At 54.5% G+C, this 19,591-nt stretch overlaps 4 protein-coding genes across 4 annotated transcripts; 2 read left to right on the top strand and 2 right to left on the bottom strand.

Moving 5' to 3' along the window:
- Nucleotides 1–4,284: 4,284 nt before the first annotated feature.
- On the bottom strand, nucleotides 4,285–4,946 carry TRIREDRAFT_107386 (uncharacterized protein; the record flags this gene model as incomplete). Its single annotated transcript, XM_006965279.1, has 2 exons — nucleotides 4,285–4,347; nucleotides 4,836–4,946. 2 exons carry the CDS (start codon nucleotides 4,944–4,946, stop codon nucleotides 4,285–4,287), a joined length of 174 nt encoding a protein of 57 aa, XP_006965341.1.
- Nucleotides 4,947–10,130: 5,184 nt separating this feature from the next.
- TRIREDRAFT_107385 (uncharacterized protein) lies at nucleotides 10,131–12,574 on the bottom strand (the record flags this gene model as incomplete). Its single annotated transcript, XM_006965278.1, has 3 exons — nucleotides 10,131–10,250; nucleotides 10,364–12,233; nucleotides 12,333–12,574. The coding sequence occupies 3 exons, from the start codon at nucleotides 12,572–12,574 to the stop codon at nucleotides 10,131–10,133; spliced, it is 2,232 nt and encodes a 743-aa protein (XP_006965340.1).
- An 800-nt stretch (nucleotides 12,575–13,374) lies between these two features.
- Nucleotides 13,375–15,934, top strand: TRIREDRAFT_107383 (uncharacterized protein; the record flags this gene model as incomplete). The annotated part of the gene is made up of 4 exons (XM_006965417.1): nucleotides 13,375–13,493; nucleotides 13,606–14,180; nucleotides 14,260–15,686; nucleotides 15,755–15,934. The coding sequence occupies 4 exons, from the start codon at nucleotides 13,375–13,377 to the stop codon at nucleotides 15,932–15,934; spliced, it is 2,301 nt and encodes a 766-aa protein (XP_006965479.1).
- Nucleotides 15,935–16,799: 865 nt separating this feature from the next.
- Nucleotides 16,800–18,413, top strand: TRIREDRAFT_121814 (alanine-glyoxylate aminotransferase). The gene is made up of 4 exons (XM_006965416.1): nucleotides 16,800–16,940; nucleotides 17,006–17,631; nucleotides 17,713–18,071; nucleotides 18,140–18,413. The coding sequence occupies exons 1-4, from the start codon at nucleotides 16,852–16,854 to the stop codon at nucleotides 18,224–18,226; spliced, it is 1,161 nt and encodes a 386-aa protein (XP_006965478.1). The 5' UTR covers nucleotides 16,800–16,851; the 3' UTR covers nucleotides 18,227–18,413.
- Nucleotides 18,414–19,591: the final 1,178 nt, after the last annotated feature.

Genomic DNA, 19,591 nt, shown 5'->3' with positions numbered 1-19,591 from the left:
CCTCGTTGAATGCTGCAGCTGGATCTATTGCGGCCAGTCTCCGTCTGGCACCCGGATGGCCAAGTCTAGCAGAGGGAACGAGTCTCGGAACTTAACCCTAAGCATACATCTGGTTCAGTTCTGCGCTGAGTCGTCCAAAATCCTTTTTAAATCAGCCGATCGTGCTACTCGACGCTGCTGGTCCTGCTGAAAGGCGGGCACCGTGGTCAAGATGAAGCCAAGTGTTGATGGACTAGGAGGGAGGATATCCAGTCACCGAATGGTGCGCGAGAGGAGATTGCCATGAGTTATTGTAAGAGCCTCTGGTCCGAGGACGCTCGTCAGCTCTCTCCGCTGGAACCGGCACTCTGGCCGAAAATAGGCTGTCCTTGAGATGCTGTTGGCATTGATGGGCGGAAAAAGGGACGCCGTCTGTTGGGACCTGCATCGGTGGCTTCATCGCCATGATGCACGGTCCGTGGCATGAGGCTTGAGCACAGAATGGGCCTCAAACAGTCAGAAATCGCGTTTCATCATGTCCGTATGGCACCTTGCCGGAAGCCTGCCTCACAGCAGTGTCGCGAGGGCCATCTGGGAACACACAGAAATGCAACGGTTTCTGACGGGCCGCAACGCCACTCTGCAATGCTCTCGGATGCTTCCTATATGCCCCCTTGTTCAAACAGGGCGCCTGCCAACACGACTACCAACGTCTTGATCTCCGCTTGTCAGCCCTTTGCTCCTTGGATCACACCACAGCACCCAGCCCTTGGTGTGTGATGAACTCGCATCTAGCCTGGCCACGCGCATTAACCTTCGGTCGTTGGCTCTGTCCCTCGATATCGTAAGGACGCCAGTTCCCTGCTGGATTCTCCAGTGATTGCCTCGGTGGATCTTGTCGAGAGACTACCCGAGATGACAACGCGTTTTTTGCGGATGTGTTTTGTGCGCGTGTAAAGGCCCTCCTAACCCTACGAGTTCTGGAGAGGAAACAAAAACAAGTCCTAGTTGGCAGTGCGAACCAAACAGAAGGGGGCTTCTTGGGCCGCATCTAGAAGACTTGGGCTGCGATACGCTGCTCGGACTTTTGGACTCGATGATCTTGAAGAAAGCAGCGGGTCTATTACAGGATTGGCTTCGGACATCGGCTCGTTAGGGACATTGCAGGAACGACTTGATGTCAAGTTGGCGTGGAACCGGGACCCATCTCGAGTTGGAGTCAAAGTTCAGTACTTGTCCGGTTCCATGTCCGGCTTGGTCTATGAGTCAGATCCGCGGACTGTCATCCGTTGGTTCGTGTTTTTTCCCTCGTCGTACTTGATACGGCTATTGGACCATAAGGACAAGCCATGGATTTGGAGGGCAGTCCTGGTTGTCCTTCTCCCAGAAATGGCTGGAGGACAACCCCCCGGCGGCGAGGGGATAAGTAACCCCCTTCCTTATGTGACTGAAAGATGCGTCGCTAACATGCTCTGCAGGTCAAGGTTATCGACATGATGACATGCGCAGTGATTCGCGCACGGCAATTTTGTGAGCCTAGTTGAAAGACGCCAGCCATGTGAGCCCAGTTCAATGTGCTGGAGATGTGTATCTGAACCGTCTCCAGTACCCAAGCCTAGAGGTTGGTCCTAAGTTCGTGTTGCAGCCGGTATAAGCGATGATGGCGTTTAGCCAAGTTGAAGCATCCCTGCCTGGTCATCCCATAGAAGAACTTGTCATAGATGAGGCCTCTGGGCCGAAATTTTGCACTTGACTCTATCGATGCCCGTGTCCATACATATCATATCAATTTCCTGAAACGCGTGGGTAGCATCACGGCTAAAGTCGGTGACATCTTCCCCTCCGATGACGCCAGTCCCTGGCAGATATACTAGTAATAACGCGGCACGTTGACGATGTCATACACAGGGGTAAGATGCCATGGCATGCAGGAGGAGAAATTTCATGAAGCCTTCTGTCTTGAGCAAGCAAATCAAGGACGCTTGGGGAGACGGGGAGCCGGCTAGAGAAGAGGTTTAATACTGATCCGCCGAGAATTCGCCAAATTGGAAGTTGAGGCCCCATCTATGAAGCTTCGACTGACGACTCCCGAGTGGCACTACCCCAACGGCTGCGGCCGTGTTGATCAGGTCCACAAAGAGTAGGGTTCAGTTGGATATAAAGTGAAAGAGGAGGGAATCGCGAAGAGAAGGCATTCGCCACTTCGAAGCCGGGGTGCATGGCCATGCAGGGAGGTGGGCGAGTGGGGGAGTCAATCCTGGTCGATGTCGCAACAGAAATTTGAAACAACCATCCCGGACCTGGTTGCTTCGGAGAACTTCCCTGGCCGGGCAATCAAGAGGTCGGCACGCCGCTCGTCTGAGTGGTTCATCCGGAGAGTTGGGCTGCCATGCTGCCCACCGAGAGCGATTCGGGGCCCCTTGTTGAGCGTGGTGGGATTCGCCTGCCCGCCTATTCGTGCCACCGGCCGGGCCGGGTGAAGGGCATCAAGAGTGAAGTCGGCGCTGTTGAACTCTGGTCGTGATACGGAGCGGCGGCATGTTGTCTTCGCGCTGGGCGACCAGGTACTTCCCACTTGCAGGTGGTGCGCAAGGTCTTCCTACTACTACGTTAGTACAAGGACCTGGTCGTACGAATATTGCGAAGCCCTACCTTATCTTTTCTCCGCAGGTGCTGCTGTAGTAGTCGGAATCAGTGTGAACGAAGATGAGCCCGGTAGGAGTCTGAGATGTTACATACATACAAATCTTGCATTAGCAGCATCACTGGCTTCAGTTGGACTTGTCGGTTCCCTGGCATACCAAGGTACCTTGCAGACAATCGTCGCTCAAGAGGGAAAGGTAGAAGGCATTTAGATAAAATGTGATATGAGACGTCAAGTGCAGCTAGCGCAATCTTGCTTCGTACCTGCCTGGTCCTCATGGGGGTGACCCCCGGCATCTCCTGGACAGTCGTAAGGTATCCACGACCAGCACCATAGGTACCTGCATGGCGGGATGCCAGCACTCATTGCTAGAGCTGGGGTGACAACATTGGGGAGCCTGGCATCTGGAATTGACTCAAACACGCTGAATCCTCTGGACAAGATACTCTGGATGGAGTAGTCGCTACATGGGTACACGCAGCGGCCTGGCAGGCACGGTCGGAGTATCCGTGCCCGACCACACCTTATCACCTCGCCACGCAAGGTCAAGGTCAAGGTCGTGCTTCCCCATGGCTTCGGCCGAGTGGAAGTCAAGGCAAGTGGGAGGCAATTGCAAGGCAAGTGGGCTTCCCTGCGAACGGCAGGCATGACTTGCATCTGGCCAAGACGAAGAAAGCACAGAATTCCATCGCCCCACCAGGTGTAGAGGCCAAGGAAGCGTCCGTGTCTCTTCCACCTCCCGACCCCATGAACGACAGAAGCTTGACCCTCACCAAAACTCCAGCGGCTATGTGCCACTTGCTGCTACATCCGAAGAATAAGCATTCGACGGCAACGGACCCGACTCGCTACCGCAGCACGCCTCGAGGCAGCTAACGGCAGACGGACCGCACAGTTTCTTGCACCAGTCTCTAGGAAGATCCGCGTGGCCGAGGCTAGAGCGGCGGATAGCATGGGCTTGCCAGCATCAAGGGCCGATGCTGCTTGAGTCTCGCGTCGCCTGCAGCCTCACGAGCATCTCACCAAGCTACGCCTTCGGACACGAGCGGCTCTTGGCTCTTTACCAACCATTGGGAAGAAGAGACGCCAAGTTTATATTGCATCATATGCCATGCGTTTTTTTTTGCTACCACTGGCCTAAGGCCCTGTAACGACAGTCCGGGGTTGCAATAAACGAGAGACCAAGGCAGAGCCTCATCATCCCGCGCCCCAAAGAGAGAGAGAGAGAGAGAGAGAGAGACAGACAGACAGACAGACAGACAGACAAAGAGACAGAAAAAAAGAAAGAAAGAAAGAAAGAAAGACAAAGCAACACATCCTGTTCCACCCCGAGGTTGAAGATTTTCCGGCGTTTCCCAGCGGTACGCAAATCCCTCCGACAGCAAAAAGTCCCAACTCCTTGCCATTTTCCAATCCCTTGTTTGCCGACCTGTTCAGATGCCAGTTAGTTCATCTGCGTCAGGCCATCCCGCGCAGCCAAGGACTGCTGCAACAGGGTAGTGCAAATTTTCCATGATCAAATCCGGTCCTCCTTCTCTTTTGAACCAACGCCGGTTTTTTTCTTTTTTTTTTTTTCTTCGCTTCAACCATTGAATGTCCTAGCCCATTTCCTTGACCGTTTCCTTCAAATGAGTGTGAGAGAGCAGACACTTCCCATCCCATCAACAAGCCTGGGCAAGTGCCCTGCCTTTGAAGCTGAGATGGTTGATGTCTACGCCTCCTACCTACACAGTTGCAGCGTCAAACAGTTTGTGCTGCCGAACACTGGTCTAAATAACCCCTACTCCATCGTCAGCCCTTCGAATCAAACAAAAGCGGGCCAGGATGCCGTGGTCTCTTACCAGAATTGATCGACTTGGTCGCCTATTGCCAGCCAGCAACAGTTCGATACGAGCAAGTCATTGTCATATCCTGTGGCGGTTGGTTATCCCTTCCAACGCCATTGGCCTCATCATCGGGGAGACAGCTTTCTCCAGACTCATTCGGCGCCATCAGGTTCGTGATAGCATGTTGTAGGATATCTTGTTGGATACGAGGTGCGGCAATTCCGTGAGACATCACGGCGGATGGAAGAAGTTGTTGTTCTTCAGCATCTCGACCTTCAGCCTGGTTTCTCTTGTGTTAGCCACAAGCGGTTCGTTATTCTGCGCCTACTCGACCGGCCCATACACACACCGTTGGCATGGGAGACTCATATGTGGATGTGACTTACGATGCAGGTTGCACATGGCGAGTTGTTCACCCAGACCCAGTTAGGGCAGTTGTGCGAGTAGAAGTTCTTGCAGCGATACTTGTAGAAGCCTCCGCTGCCGCTCATCTTCATTTTGACGATAAGATGGAGTATATGTTGAAGGGAGAGTGAAGGATGACAAGAAGAGGTCAAGGCTGATCGGCCGGACAGATGATTGCTGGGATTGCAGAGAGTATGAGGTATCAAATCTTGCAGTGCTGAAGAGAATGCCGGAAGTGCTGATTCTGAACAAGGCGAAGACAGGTCTCTTGACGGCCTTATATATCGATATTTGGATGGCCGGTCTCTCAGACCTGAGCTTCAAGCACATCCCGGGCACCGTACAAAACGCGGACATCCACGGAGTACGGAGTACATGGTGTCTCACTGCGAAAACGTTTTCACCCTGGATTATTATTCGCTTCCCCGTGTCTTCGAAGGTACATGTTCATGGACTCTGGGGGGTGTTTGGACCAACGCTGAATGTGCATTAGCACTACCCGAGAGGACCCTCCTCCATGTCAGGACAAGGTGGTGGCGGCTGGGGATGTTCTATCATGGTCAGGGGTGTCTGCCTAGATAGCAACTCCCCAGCCGCTCTTTGAATGTAAGTGGAAGCGCACTAGCAATCCCTGTTGCATACTTGATTGTGCAGAGCAGAGTTTGTCCACTACCTAGCACAACCGGGTTGACGTTCAAGATGCAGCAAGATGTTGTGCCCTACGGGGAGCATACTTGTCATAGGGTTCTCTTCCTTGCCTCTCGGTTCGACAAGTGCTCACGGAGACTGGCTTGGGGCCCGGCGACCAGGTACATTACACGATACTGTGGAGGTAAACGCTGGCTTATATCAACATAGGCAAAGATGAAATACATGTCGACACTTGCAACACGGGATGGCATGCCCAAAGTTACGGCTATCACCAACATTCTGCTTCAACATCATGAGAGCGCCGTCAGGGTTCGACAGCTCATCCGGGTGACTCGCCGTCAGAAAAGCAGCTAGAGGGAGCCCTGCGTATCAGCCTACGCACTCTGATATTCGGCTGCGTATGTGTACATTTACGACGACGTGGTGCGGACTCCTTACATTGCTTGCTAAGGATGCTTATGGCGCACCCCTTACAGCCTCAGAGCTCGAAGTGGTCGGGAGGTATCTGACAACTATACGCCGCTTGTCGAGAGAATCTAAGGCGGCCCACTTCGGGGACAGAGCTTGAGATCCAAGGCGAAGCAGAGACTGACAGCCTGAGCACTTGGCTAAGACAGAACGATGAATTAGCACAAGGATAACCATATGGGGAACGGGACTGCCCGGCCCGTGTGCTTAGGCGGCTAATAGTTGGGGGTTTTGGCTCGTTTTGTCGGCCGAATCGTGCGCGACGGCGTATATATTGGGCTTTTCGCTGAAGATCAGCAACCGTCGGACGTCGCACTATCTGTGTGTACCTTACACAAACGGCCCGAGCATGAACCGCGGATTTGTGTCCCTGTAGGAGACTGGAGAAGGAGCGACAACGGCTACCAAGTCTTTCCAGCTGCTCCTTGGATCTGCTACGAGAATGCATGGCAGAGCTCGCCACCTGGTTTCTTTCTGCATGCATGACGTTCGATTCATGATCCATTTGCCTCAACGGACTGCAAGGCGCCCGGAAACTGGTCTTTCCGAGGTGGCTTTTGATACGTCTTGCGTGGCTGATAGCCATCCATTGGCCTCACTGCCCAGCGAATGGATGATTCTGTCTAATAAGGCACAAAACCCACCACCAGCGGCCCAGAGCCCCTGCCTCTCAATGGCCACGATCCTTGCTTTTCTCAAGAAGGCCAATTAAACGATATCTCCGGGGGTGTGCGACTTCCAAGACAGAGACTTGTCACGGACCGCAGAGGTCACGGCCGAGGGGCGTTCGACGAGAACACGAGAGCATTCGAAACTTGCTTCCGAAGCGCTGTTGTCTCTGTGGTGCAGAGTGCAGGCGATGCTCGCAAACTCTTGTTTTTCTGGCCAAGTATGCATTATATGGCTTTTAATGCAGTCGCTTATTGGCTGTGGGTTATCTCAAATCATGTCTCTGCAGCTTCCAGGGGGCGTGAATGGTAAGTGTTTTCAGCTGCCACTGACAGCGACAACGCCGCGGCGCTTGATTCACACTATTGAACAAACATCAAGTCGCATACTGATCATTGTCTCCTGAGACTTCAATAGGAAAGCCAGTAGATTGGGTTGAAGCAGTCATGGAGATGCTTCCGGAAGGCCTGGAATGCAACATGGATCAAAAATGCAACATGAGCAAGACGGAGAAGAGGTTTCAACACGGCAAAAACCCCTGCGGTCGAATAGCACGGCTCTATGAGGAGCCTGCAAGCAAGGACGTCATGGATTGTGATGAGCATGCCCCTTGATATGCTTGTCCAAGGCACGGCGCGTTTGGACTTGGCTCTGGTTGTCTGCTACTTTACACCCCCGGCTCGACTTTGGCTCGGTTCGCCCCGTCATGGAATTACGGCTATCGACCCGGCATGTCTGTGCTGCTAAATCTGGAATCCTAGCCCGTCAATAATACCGTTGTAATTTGACAGACCGTCGCTTCTGAACACCAGTAACAGGGAGTTCGTGGTGCCATGACGGAGTCACTGGGACATGGGCTCAGCGCAGTGGAGAAAGAGGCATGGTTCTGCGTCATCCGAGGCTGTTTCAACACTGCTCTATTCAACTGTCATAACCTTGGCACGCTGTCACCCCGAAGTCAGCGGGGAACCGGACTGTTGCATAATACTCGACATCGTTGTTCCATGCCCATGGCATCGACGGGCCTCAGAACAGCTCCGGAACTCATTGCCGACTTCTAGCCTTTCGATGTTTCAAACAAAGTACATGACGTGAAGGGGCTTTGCTTCCGGGGCTCATGATACTCAGCAGCTATTCACCTGCTACTAAGGCCTCCAAATGCTTCCTGCCCGAAGCCATGCATGCCCGACACAGTACTCCCGCCAACTTGGTGGACTGATCGCCTCCGGCTTCATTAGTGAGCCCGATTCATGTCGACATATCGCACGCCGAGCCTGCCTGGATGTTCAGAGCCTGAGAAAACAGCCCCAATGCAGGAATTCTCCCACCTCGACTCCGACGGCGTTTCAGCCGCATGCTAAAGCGTCAGGCGCCATCTCAGACGCGCGAACAATTTCGCTTTGCTGGCGTGGCGTCTGCACCTGGCAGAAGACCAAGTGTCTTTTTATGCCGAGAGAACATATTGCATATCTCACATGCATCAGATTGTGTTTTGCAAAGCGGAAACTGTCGGAAGACAGTCCAGCAGTTGAGACTGAATATCTCTTCTCTCTTCTGGAATCAAGGTCACGATGCTTGCCTGAATGATGTTCCACGGCAATCGGCTTCATTTCACTGTCACTACGATGGGAGACTCCCGAGTGCTGATGCTTGGCCATGCATTTCCGGCTGAGGAGCAGTCCTACTCGCCTGCTGCATCGCTGCCTTGTTGTCACAAGATGGCCGTTCGGGAACACACGCCTGTGGAGGGCATACGTGTATCCCGTAGCCTCAGATTCAGATATCGCCCGAGGATCTGTCTTTGTTGTCCCATGATGGCAGCGCTAACAGCTTATCGCGGGCACCCCCTCTCCAGCTCTTGACAGCCGCACCTTGTCCTCATCAGCTGGAGTTAACTAAGACATACATGCCACTCCATCTAGCAGTTACAACCACACCTCCTCCACAAGACATGCATATGCATGCTAACGCCACAACTACTCGCAGACTGGCCTGCTCTCGGCGTCGGATCAAGGGACCTCTATTCCCCGGACCAATATTCTCCTGCCTGCAGCGTATAGCGTGCAGAAGAGGGGGCCCATCCTCGCCACGAGGCCAGACCAGCTCATCTTATCTCCTGCTTCCCTACCGAAAGTGGCTGCACGGCTACATTAGCTGGCGTGTAAGCTTTTTGCAAAGTTGGTTGGTTGTCCTGACATGTTACTACAAGTGACCTCAAGAACCCGGTACTAGGTGTAAAGGGTGGCAGCACAAGCCACTGGTGCTCTGCATGTGCGATCACTAAAGCACAAGTGACAATCCGCCGGCCACGAATCGGTCTGGGCGGCCCACCGGATACTGCCGTCGCTAGGGAAGATTTACTCAAGGCTGATATGGGATGGATATAAGACACTCCGTTCGTACCATTCACCGGGAATTCGGGTCCTGGGATGTGTACTAAACGAGGGTCTGTTGAACCGTGATCACAGCGTCGAAGGGGGCCCAAGTACTAAGTGTTGGCCTCCGAAAAGAGAGTATCTGCACCATGGGGAGGACATATCGCCAAGCTGTGGTCGCCTGTCCTACTCGACGGATGCTTCCCCGGGCGCCACATTCTGTCCATGCTCCAGACACTGCGGCCAATTTGATGAACAGCACGCCAATCGCTTGCCCGATTCGTATATGAAGCATAGGCGCCGAAGAGAAGGCGTGTCTGGAGGATTGTTTGTTGCCGTGACCGCCTGTCGAAGAGCAGGCCCTCCACCGACATGCTTCCTTCCAGCTACAAAGGGGTCGAAGTACATACGAGCAAGCGAAGAGAGAGAGGAGGGGGGGTGCCGAGGTGAGAGAGGAGATTATGCCATCTCGCCAAAGTGATTGCCATCTATATTGCAGCTGCCTCGAATCCTGTTTAATACATGCTGAAATCAAGGCAAGCCGGCGTCTGTCTACATCTAACTGGCCGGAAGCCAGCGCCCATCCCCCCCAACAAAAGCAAGGTGGCTGCTAGTGTGATGCCTCCCTTACAGCACAAAGGTTCCTTTTTATATTTTCCGTGCCCTCTCCACTCCGTAGTACACGTCCAGAAATCCCGGTTTGCCCTCTGAACCCTCCCAGGTCGTGACGGAGGCTTGATTGATGGCTGCTCAATAGCATTAGTATTGTCCATCCTCCTGCAGGTCTGAGTCGAAGAGCGGGGTCTTTTGAGATTTTCGGACCCCACGATCATCAGTGAATAGGAAGAGGGAAGGAAAACAGAAAAACAATTGATCGTGATAAAAACGCAGAGAGGCCTGGACCGTTCTAAATTTGGTCAAGCTGGAAGCGAGACAAGAAGACAAGAAAAGAAAAACCGGAACAGAAAAGACAACAAGGCAGCCAAGGCTTTGCCCAAAGTCTCAAACGACGCCGCGAACAAGGAGGGAGCCAAGTCTCTGAAAGGACTTGAGCCTCTAAGCGAGAGCAGCTGCACCATGTCTGATCAACGTCAAGTGTGCAGCCCCGTTCTCTCACCGACCACCCTTTTTCATGGCCTCCTTTCTCCTCTTCTTCTCTGCGGCTCGGGCCAATGACCGCTTAATCTCTCCGTCCTCGAAGGTGTCGAGGTCATAGTACACGGGAGCGATTTCCTGTATCCCGGAGTCAGCTCTGCTCGTATACGCACATGTAAGACGCAAGACGGTGGGGTATTTCTCCTTTCCCCCATGTGTATGCAGGGCCGCAAGCAAAAGAAAAAACTTACCAATAGCCACTCGGGCCTGATGCCTGTGCATGTGCGGATGTACTGCTTAGACGTAAGAACGAACTCGTTGTACATGACCCAGTCGAAGTCGGTGCGCAGCACGGTCGACGGGTGGATCAGGACGGCCTGCTCGTCCTTCACAGTGCGGTAGACTTTGCCGGAGCTCTCCTTCATGGCGACCTGCATGAAGAAGCCGGCCAACATGGCCCTGCGGATGTTTGTGTAGTAGTTCTTGTCCTCGAAGGGGGTCGAGACGAGTTCCAGACCGTGCGTCTCCATGATGCGCTTGAGCTGGGCGCGGACGCTGTCGGCGCTGGAGAGGTGGCGGTAGGACAGGAAGTGCTCGTGGCACCACTGCTTCACGGAGTTGGGGTCCGCCGTGTCCTGGCCCTTGAAGGCGTGGTAGGCGTTGAGGAGGGTCAAGTGGTCGCCGTCGGGGTGGGAGAAGAGGGCCTTCATCTCGTCCGCTCGCTTACGGCTGCTGGCGGGCCGCACGAAGATCTGAGGGACGGACAGGAGAGAGGTGATGGAGAGGATCTCGTTCGAGCAGTAGAACTCGGGCGAGGAGATGAGCATGACGGCCAGGGCGGGATCCAGGGGAAACTCGGATGCCAGGCTGCCAAGCGTAGTCAGCTCGCCGTCGTCGTCAAGGCAGGCAAGGTAGTTGAGCTCTTCCAGCGCACGCATCATGGTCTCCGGAGCAGGAGGGTCCATGAGATCAAAGTGGACGAGGTCCTCGACGCCGAGCTTCTTCAGCTCCAGCACCGTGTTGGCGAGGTTGGACCGCAGAATCTCGGGGTACGTCTGCTCGATGAGCTCCTTCTTGAACGCCTTCTCGGTGTAGAGTCTAAAGCATTTACCAGGCTTCGTACGACCGGCACGACCGGCACGCTGCTGCGCTGACGCCTTTGAGATGGGCGAGACAAGCAGAGACTCGACTCGGATCCTGGGGTTGTAGATCTTTTGCTTGCTGAAGCCGGGGTCGACGACGTAGACGATACCGTCAATGGTCAAACTGGTTTCGGCAATGTTGGTCGAGACGATGCATTTCCGGCCGGGCTTTCCGCCCTTCCTGAGCGGAGGCGGTGCCTTGTCAAAGATGCGCTGCTGCTGGTGAGGCGGCAGCGTGCCGTACAGAGGGTAGATGGCCAAGGGGCCGGCATCCACCTCCCGTATCAGCTCCTCGGCCTCAAGGCCGATCTTTCGGCAGGCGTCTTCGATCTCGTCTTCACCGGTGAGGAAGAGCAGGATGTCGCCTTCGGGTTCGGAGGCGTGGATCTGGAGAACCGTCCGGATGGCGGCCTCGACGTAGTCCCGCTCGGGCTCGGGGGTGTAGAAGATCTCGACGGGGTGCGTTCGTCCGGGGACGGCCAGCAGGGGCGCGTCGTTGAAGTACTTTTGGAACTTTTGGGCGTCGAGCGTGGCAGACATGATGATGATCTTGAGATCGGGGCGCCTCTCGGCGATCTGCTTCAGGAGAGCCATGAGAATGTCCGTCGCGAGCGTTCTCTCGTGCGCTTCGTCGAGAATGATGCAGCTGTATCGCGACATCTCGTGGTCGTGCATGGCCTCGCGCAGGAGCATACCGTCCGTCATGTACTTGAGCATGGTCTTGGGCGACGTCCTGTCTTCGAAACGGATGCTGTAACCGACTTCCTCGCCGAGGCTGACGTCCATCTCGTCGGCCACACGCTGGGCTACCGACATGGCGGCGACTCGACGGGGCTGCGTACAGGCGATGAGCTTGCCCGTGAGGTGCGGCAGCTCGTCGTACACGACGTACTGGGGGATCTGGGTCGTCTTTCCGGAACCGGTCTCACCGACGAAGACGAGGATCTGGGTCGAGTGGTACTTGTCGAGGAACTCTTGCCTGGAGTGGAAGCGCGCAGTCCCATGTCAGCAATTCTCATCTTCTCTTTTCAATTTTCGACCAAGGCGCTTCTTCAACGGGGCGGCGGTATTCACGAACCTTTGCTTGTGGACGGGGAGTTCTCGCCGCGTCTGCAGGATCTGGAAGTACTTCTGCGAGTGCGGACGGCCCGTGAAGGGATTCGAATCGGAGTCTTCGGCCTTGGCGGCCTGCTGGGCAGTGGTCTGGCGACGCTTCATGCCGGCCAAGGGCGAGTTGGGCGACGGCTCGCTGGCCGACGAGCCCCAGCCGTTCTCCTCCTCGTACATGTGGGCGAGGTAGGGATTGGGCTTTCCGTCCATCTTGGTCTTCTTGCTCGACGGCTCGTCCGAGTCTGCGCTCGCTCGCTTCGCTCCTCTGTCGGCCATGCTGCTTCCTCTTTATGTATCTGTCGTCTTCTGCTTGGGTGGTTTGGCCGCGCAAAACCGTCTACAGAAGGCTGAGGCGCTTCTTGGGTTTAAGGCTGCGGTTTCAATGGCTTAGAAAATTTTGGCGGGACGGGCGAAATCTTGTTATCGATAAAGGAGGCTAGCGGACTAGCTTGACTGTGTAGGATGAAGGTAGTTCACACTGGCTGTTGGGTGCTTGAAGTATAAGATCGTGAGATTGATGGGAGGGGATTCGCTTGGAGAGTTTGAGTTTTTTTCACGCTTCATATGAGTTTGAATCACGCTGTTTCTCGCACCCCAGTCCCGTATTGACAATTTACAGGAGTATGCAGTCAGATTCGCGATTTTTTCCCATCATGTTCCCACCTAGGGAGGATGCAAGCACGATCATGACTGACAAGCAGATGCACTGTGTCGACACTGTACCGCTCGCTCCCACTGAGAAAAAGGATGCGCATAAACTCAAGCGTTCCAGCTTTGAACCTCCAAGTGAGCGGAGGCTGATCTTCTCTGCCCACCCACGAGTTTGGCGGAAAAGTCTCGAGTGTCGAAGTTCTTGCTATTCGCCGCCGATTTCTTAGCGGGAGCCTTTTATTTTCGGTGAGAGCAGAAACTGTCTACTTGGATAACTGTCCACTAAACAAGACGGGACAGACCTTTCCGGGTAGGAGGACAAGCAGAAACTGCTCTTTGAAACAACTTTGCGCACCAAAATGGGTTCAGACTCAGACGCAGGCGGCTTTTCCCTCCGAGGAGACTTTCGGGAGAATCGCCCCATGTTCACTTTGGGATATCACGACTCCAAGAGGGAAACGCCGCTCTCGGAGTTGCAGTATGGATATCTGCTCAACCAAGATGCAAGTGAGCTGATGGCACGGCAACACTGTCCCAGAAGACTGACCGTGTATGCAGTTTGCTGTGGCCACGACGCCAATCACCAACAGCTTTTTCAAGTCTCGGGTCTTCAAGGTTGTGTCTGAGCATCTGGCAACGCTAAAGGCCAATGGCGAGAAGGCAACGAGCGAGGCCACGGCGAGCCGGGCTGATCCCATTCTCCCGCCTCTCACGCCGGAGGACACTGGCATGTTTCCCTCCCAGGCGGTCAACACCTATGTCGCCTATACGAGTCCCTGGATCGATCTCTGCTCAAAGGACCCCGTCATTGCCAATATCTCGCGCCAGGTGCTCAACCTTGAGATCAACTATGCGAGCTGGTGCGGCGTGAAGAGCATCATCATCACGGGGCCTTGCCGGGATGCGTCCAAGGATGGCGGCAGTCAGGGGATTGCGCAGTATTCTAGGGCTGTTCAGGAGGCGCTCACGATTGCTCCCGCAATCACCATCTTGATTCATATCCCTATGTACCGGGAACCTCTTGCTGGGTCTCAGGCGGAGACGCTGTCGTCACTGAACGCGGAGGCTACCAACGCCACGGAGAGCGAGATTGACATCTTTACGACTTGGGATTCCTGGCATCAGATTCGATCGGTGTGCAGATACAACCCCCGGCTTCTTGTTGGTGAGCTAGATCCCCATCATTTCTTGCTATAATCGCTCCTCATCCCGCCAGGAAGCTCACTAACTTAAACCCTCTGTAGCTCTGAAGATGCCGAGAGTCGTGCCAGAGAAGGATCTGCAGAACCGATGGTTCTCTGAACCTCTTCATTACCTGACGTTTGGCCCTGAGGTGTTCCAGAACAACAAGCTCGGCTATCCTAGTCTCACCAAGAAGCACCAGGATATGATCTTCGCCTACATGCGCTTGAAGAATGCCCCTTGGATTCTGCTCTGTGATGTTGGCCCTGACGTCTCACACATTGCCGAAGACGGCAAGGATGAAAAGTCGGTTATGACAGCAGCCGACTTCCCCAGCTTGGAGGAGGCTCACAAGCCCGCTTTCCGCGTGTCTACGGAGTCCAATGGTCATTGCGAATATCTGCGGTGGTTGGAAACACAACAGCCTCCATTTTCAGCATTAGAGACGCCCATTCTCACGAATTTCCAAGACTGGCTACAATCCCCGCTACAGCCCCTGTCGGACAATCTGGAGTCGGCAACATACGAGGTATTTGAAAACGACGCCATCAAGTATGACCAGTACGAGTTAGCCATCGCGGAGGCTTTGAAGGACTGGAGCGAACTGAAGCTCCCTACTTCTAAGCCCGGTGTTGTCGTCATGGCAGTTGCCGGCTCCGGCCGTGGCCCCATAGTCACCAAGGCCATTCAGGCAGCACAGTCCACCGGCGTCGAGGTGGAAGTCTGGGCTGTCGAGAAGAATCCCAACGCGTACGTGTACCTGCTCCGCCAAAACGCCCTGAAGTGGGGAGGCAAGGTGAAGGTTGTCAAGACAGACATGCGAGCCTGGAAGGGGCCCTTGCTCTCGGATTCTCCCGAGACAGGGCCAGTGTATGGCAAGGTTGACATCCTCATCTCCGAGTTGCTCGGCTCTTTTGGCGACAACGAGCTTTCTCCCGAGTGTCTGGATGGCATTCAGCACGTTCTTGCAAAGCCTCACGGTATCTCGATTCCACAGTCTTACACGGCGCACCTGAGCCCCATCTCCACGCCGAAGCTGTATACGGACATTAGCTCAAGAGCTCAGACCGACCCCACGGCCTACGATACGCCTTGGGTGGTGAGCCTGTATCAACTGGACTTTGTGGCCCAGAGGGTGCCTGGCCACCCTCGATTTCAGGAAGCATGGGAGTTTTCCCACCCCATTCCCGATTCCACGCTCGAGGCCATCACCGCACGGCGCTCTGGAGGAGTTGTCGGCGGCACGGGAGGTTCCATGGCAGGCGCTGCGGGAGCTAACGATCACAACTCGAGATTCTGCTATCTGACGTTTGTTGCGCGAACTCGCGGAGTGACACACGGACTGGCAGGGTACTTTGAGTCCACGCTATACGAGCAAAAGTCTGGCCCCAACAAGGGCAGGAAGACGGAGCTGAGCATTCACCCCGAACGAATTGGCGAGAAGAGCAAGGACATGGTGTCTTGGTTCCCCATCTTTTTCCCTCTCAAGGTGAGTCTGAGCATCACCATCATCTGGTCTGGTCTTTTTTATCACGTAGTTGCTAACATAACCAACAGACGCCGCTCTACTTCCCTGCAGATACCGAGCTGGAGGTGAGCATGTGGAGGCAGACGGATGACACCAAGGTCTGGTACGAGTGGCTTGTGGAGGCGTGGACCTGGGTTGGACCATCGGCACGTGTCAAGGTGGGATCCTCAGATCTTTGCAGTAGCCGGAAGCTGGCGTGTCTGATGTAGAAAGTCGCGGCTTGTTGTTGAGACGCGTAGCTGCGGCAATTCTGGCTGCTGAAGACTCGAAAAAAAACTGTTGTGATATCCCGTCCTGTTGGACTGCGGTTAAACCTATAGCCGCTAGTTTGCGATGAAGCGCCGCCGAAAGAATCCGAGGTCGGGTCGACAGTATCTGCTATTTGATTGCTGGTGAAGTTTGAAGAAAAAGAGTGTTCTCGAGCAGTGAGCTGCGTGTTGGCTTACCTATGGTATGCGGTATCTGATGCTAAATGACATGGGAGAGCAAGAGAATAGCAACTGATCACGGCCACACTTGAGGTTGAACGACCAAGAAGCGGCTCAAATGCCGAGGCAGCTCCGGAGCCCGCCGCGTCCCAACGGCGGGGAAGCTGGTTGTCCCGGTACCGGCACCGGCAATCGGGCAATCGCTGAAGCGCAAGCGCCGGACAGCCGCTGGGGCATCACATACAATTGGCCCTTTTTATTCCCCCTGCTCGCCTGCCATGCCTTCTCCGTGCCTAGCAGTGAGCCTTTCCCAGATCCCTCGGCCATTTGCATCCCGTCCCCATGCTTTTTTTTGAGTGGGGAGTTCATCTACTAGTAGGTAGGCAGTCACTCGGGCGCAAAAGCGTGTTGAAGCGGAAGCACTGAAAACCTGAAGCCATCAAATGGCCTCTGTCCGCCGGGCTTTAGGGGGCCTGCCCCGCAAATCAGTGGCCGCAGGGCTGGTGTCCAGCTGCAGCTATTACCCCTCCACCCCCATCCCCAGATCTTCCAGGTCGTCTTCGTCTTCGTCTTCTTCTTATCCGGCTGCGTGTCCGTCGTCTTCGTTTTCTTCTCTGCGTTGTCGTCGTTGGAGTTCCGAGTCTCTCGTTCGTCAAGCACAGTCGCCGCCACGCCTACACAGTCGCCAGCTAGCCGCCATGTCTTCCCAAGCTGCGCATCCGGCTCTGCTCATTCCCGGGCCCATTGAGTTTGACGATGCCGTCCTCCAGTCGATGAGCCACTTTAGGTACCACGCCTTGCTTTTTTCTACTTGTCGAAATGCGCAGATGGAAGGCTAATTGGCTCTCGCAGCGAGTCCCATGTCGGCCCTGGCTTCGTGGCCACCTTTGGCGAGACCCTGGGCATGCTGCGCCAGCTCTTCCAGACGACCGATCCCGCGTCGCAGCCCTTCATCCTCAGCGGCTCCGGCACTCTTGGCTGGGACCTGGTGTCTGCCAACCTGATCGAGCCCGGCGAGGAGGCCCTGGTGCTGAGCACCGGCTACTTTGGCGACAGCTTCGCCGACTGCCTGACCACGTACGGAGCCAAGCCCACCAAGCTCGAGGGCCCCATTGGCGGACGACCTCAGTTCCCAGAGATTGAAAAGGCGCTGTCGGAGAAGAAGTACAAGCTGGTCACCGTCACTCATGTTGACACCTCGACTGGTGTTGTGAGCGACCTCAAGGGCCTTGTCGAGACCGTCAAGAAGGTCTCTCCGGAGACGTTGGTCATTGCCGATGGTGTGTGCAGCGTGGCCTGCGAGGAGATTGCGTTTGACGATTGGGGCTTGGACGGCGTCATCACTGCTAGCCAGAAGGCCATCGGATGCCCTGCGGGATTGTCCATCTCGATGTTCAGCGGACGGGCGATGGAGACGTTCAAGAACCGAAAGGCACCTCCGACGTCTTATTTTGCCTCTATGAAGAACTGGACACCCAGTATGTTTTTTTGATTTTTCTGCTTACATGCCTTATCTGAGCATGGAGGGGGATTGATACTGACGCAGCAATTCTTCTTAGTTATGCAAAACTACGAGGCCAAGAAGCCTTCGTACTTTGCCACTCCGTCGCCGCAGCTTGTCCGTGCCCTGAACACGGCGCTGAAGCAGATCCTGGCACGGCCGCTGTCCGAGCGCTTCCAGAGGCACAAGGAGGTGTCTGACAAGATCAAGAAGACGATTTCCGACCTCGGACTGCAGATTGTCGCAACCAAGCCCGAGGACCAGTCGCATGCCATGACGGCCATTTACCTGCCCGAAGGCGTTCAGATCCCCGATATCCTGCCCAAGCTGCTCAGCAAGGGCGTCATCTTTGCCGGTGGCTTGCACAAGGCGATTGCGTCCAAGTACATTCGATTTGGACACATGGGTGTCTCGGTCGTAAGTGCCCAGAAGAATCCCCAGCCTCGTGCAGTCGCAAACATTATACTGACGATTTGATGTTATAGATGGACCCCAACAGGACAGACATTGACAAGGCTCTTGATGCCCTCAAGACTAGCCTGGCTGAGTGCGGCTACACGGGTAAGGCATAGGAATTAGGCGGGCGGTGGCGCTCTCATCTGTAAAGGATGTCTTGGGTGTTACAACAGCAGCTACATCGAGTGATTTTGGGAAGAAGACAGTTGCAATTGTCGGAGAATGCGTGGCGTTTGCGATGTCCTTTGAAGAGATGCGGCGGTTTGTACTCATAAACACCATAAAATACAACCTTTTGTTTAGAAGAAAGGATATCGGGTCTTAAGCATTACTGGCCCTTAACTGAGACAGAGTACCTCCAGGTGAATCGACGGCGATATGAAAAGATTTGTGACACCGAAAAGGCTGACAGATGAGATGGTCGCACAAAGCACAGAGTTACCGTTACAGTGACATGGAGTTAGAGACGAGTTTGAAGATGGGCAACGTCATGATAACGCTAACTCCGGTCTAGCGAAGGGAGCAAAACGGAGAAGGTTTAGTTCCATGGCCGAGGTTGGTGCAATCTCTCCAGAGGATGGATGCTTGTAGTATCTACCTAGATACTCAAGATACTGCAGTACTAGGTATCCATGAGCTGATAAGGTGAAGCAGCTTTGGAGCTGGAAACGAGCTGAGAGGGGGGTTGAGGCTACCGTTTGTAGCGGTACGAAGTCTGGCGTCATAGTCTGTGTCAAGGTGGTTTGATGGCGAGGCGATTAATTAGGTACCTATGGGAGGAGGCTGAGAGGCAACGGGAGGGCGAATTACTAAGGTAGAACGTACTAGATGGATGCACGGAGCAGAAAAGGCAAAGGCATGCATGGATGATTTGAAGCTCGGCCCCGCCAGTGCCAGATGCAATGTTTGCGTGTCGGTACCTGGAGATGGATGAGCTTGTTGGTTTTTTTTTTTTTTCTTAGTTGACGATGAACCTTTTAGATATACGCAGAACTCATACACCTTCAACTGCCGTGCATGTTCTTGACCCTCGCACAGCAGCATCTTCTCCGGGTTGTTTCTCTCCATCCATCTTCTTCCCAGCTGCCTGGTGTCGCCTCGGACGTCCTGTGAGGTCATCACCCGGCTTTAGCATTACAGCGGACAGCTCCCGGCTCTTCAGCGCAGCTCCCAGGCATCGAGCCGCCTGGAAAGCCTCCGCACTGACCCCCCCACTGCAGCACCCGTTAGCGCAAGTCGCGGTCCAGCACAGCGACCTTGAACTTCCAGAGCCAAAAGGCCAAGCAGCAGGTGGGCAGGAAAAGGATCCGCTGCACCTCTTTTGCTTAACCTCGTCTCCCCACCCGCCTTTTCACTCTCCCTCACTTGGAAGAGTTTCCCTGCAATTTTCTTTCCTCCACGAAACCCGCCCATACGTATCTTTTCCTTTTTGCCTCTCTTTTCACGCCCTTTTTCATATCCCTTCCTCCTCGCCGTCTGTT

This window comes from Trichoderma reesei (assembly GCF_000167675.1).
Source record: "Trichoderma reesei QM6a unplaced genomic scaffold TRIREscaffold_9, whole genome shotgun sequence".
In the NCBI taxonomy this organism is placed as follows: Eukaryota; Fungi; Ascomycota; class Sordariomycetes; order Hypocreales; family Hypocreaceae; genus Trichoderma; species Trichoderma reesei.
The sequence above is the reverse complement of the archived record's forward strand: the minus strand, read 5'-3'. Positions and strand labels throughout refer to the sequence as shown.

Bases quoted from the DNA above. Each gene is read 5' to 3' on its own strand.
- TRIREDRAFT_121814 (XM_006965416.1), top strand. From the start codon at position 16,852: ATGTCTTCCCAAGCTGCGCATCCGGCTCTGCTCATTCCCGGGCCCATT. The intron at 17,632-17,712 runs GTATGTTTTTTT...AATTCTTCTTAG, and splicing joins TATGAAGAACTGGACACCCA to TTATGCAAAACTACGAGGCC. The intron at 18,072-18,139 runs GTAAGTGCCCAG...TTGATGTTATAG, and splicing joins GACACATGGGTGTCTCGGTC to ATGGACCCCAACAGGACAGA.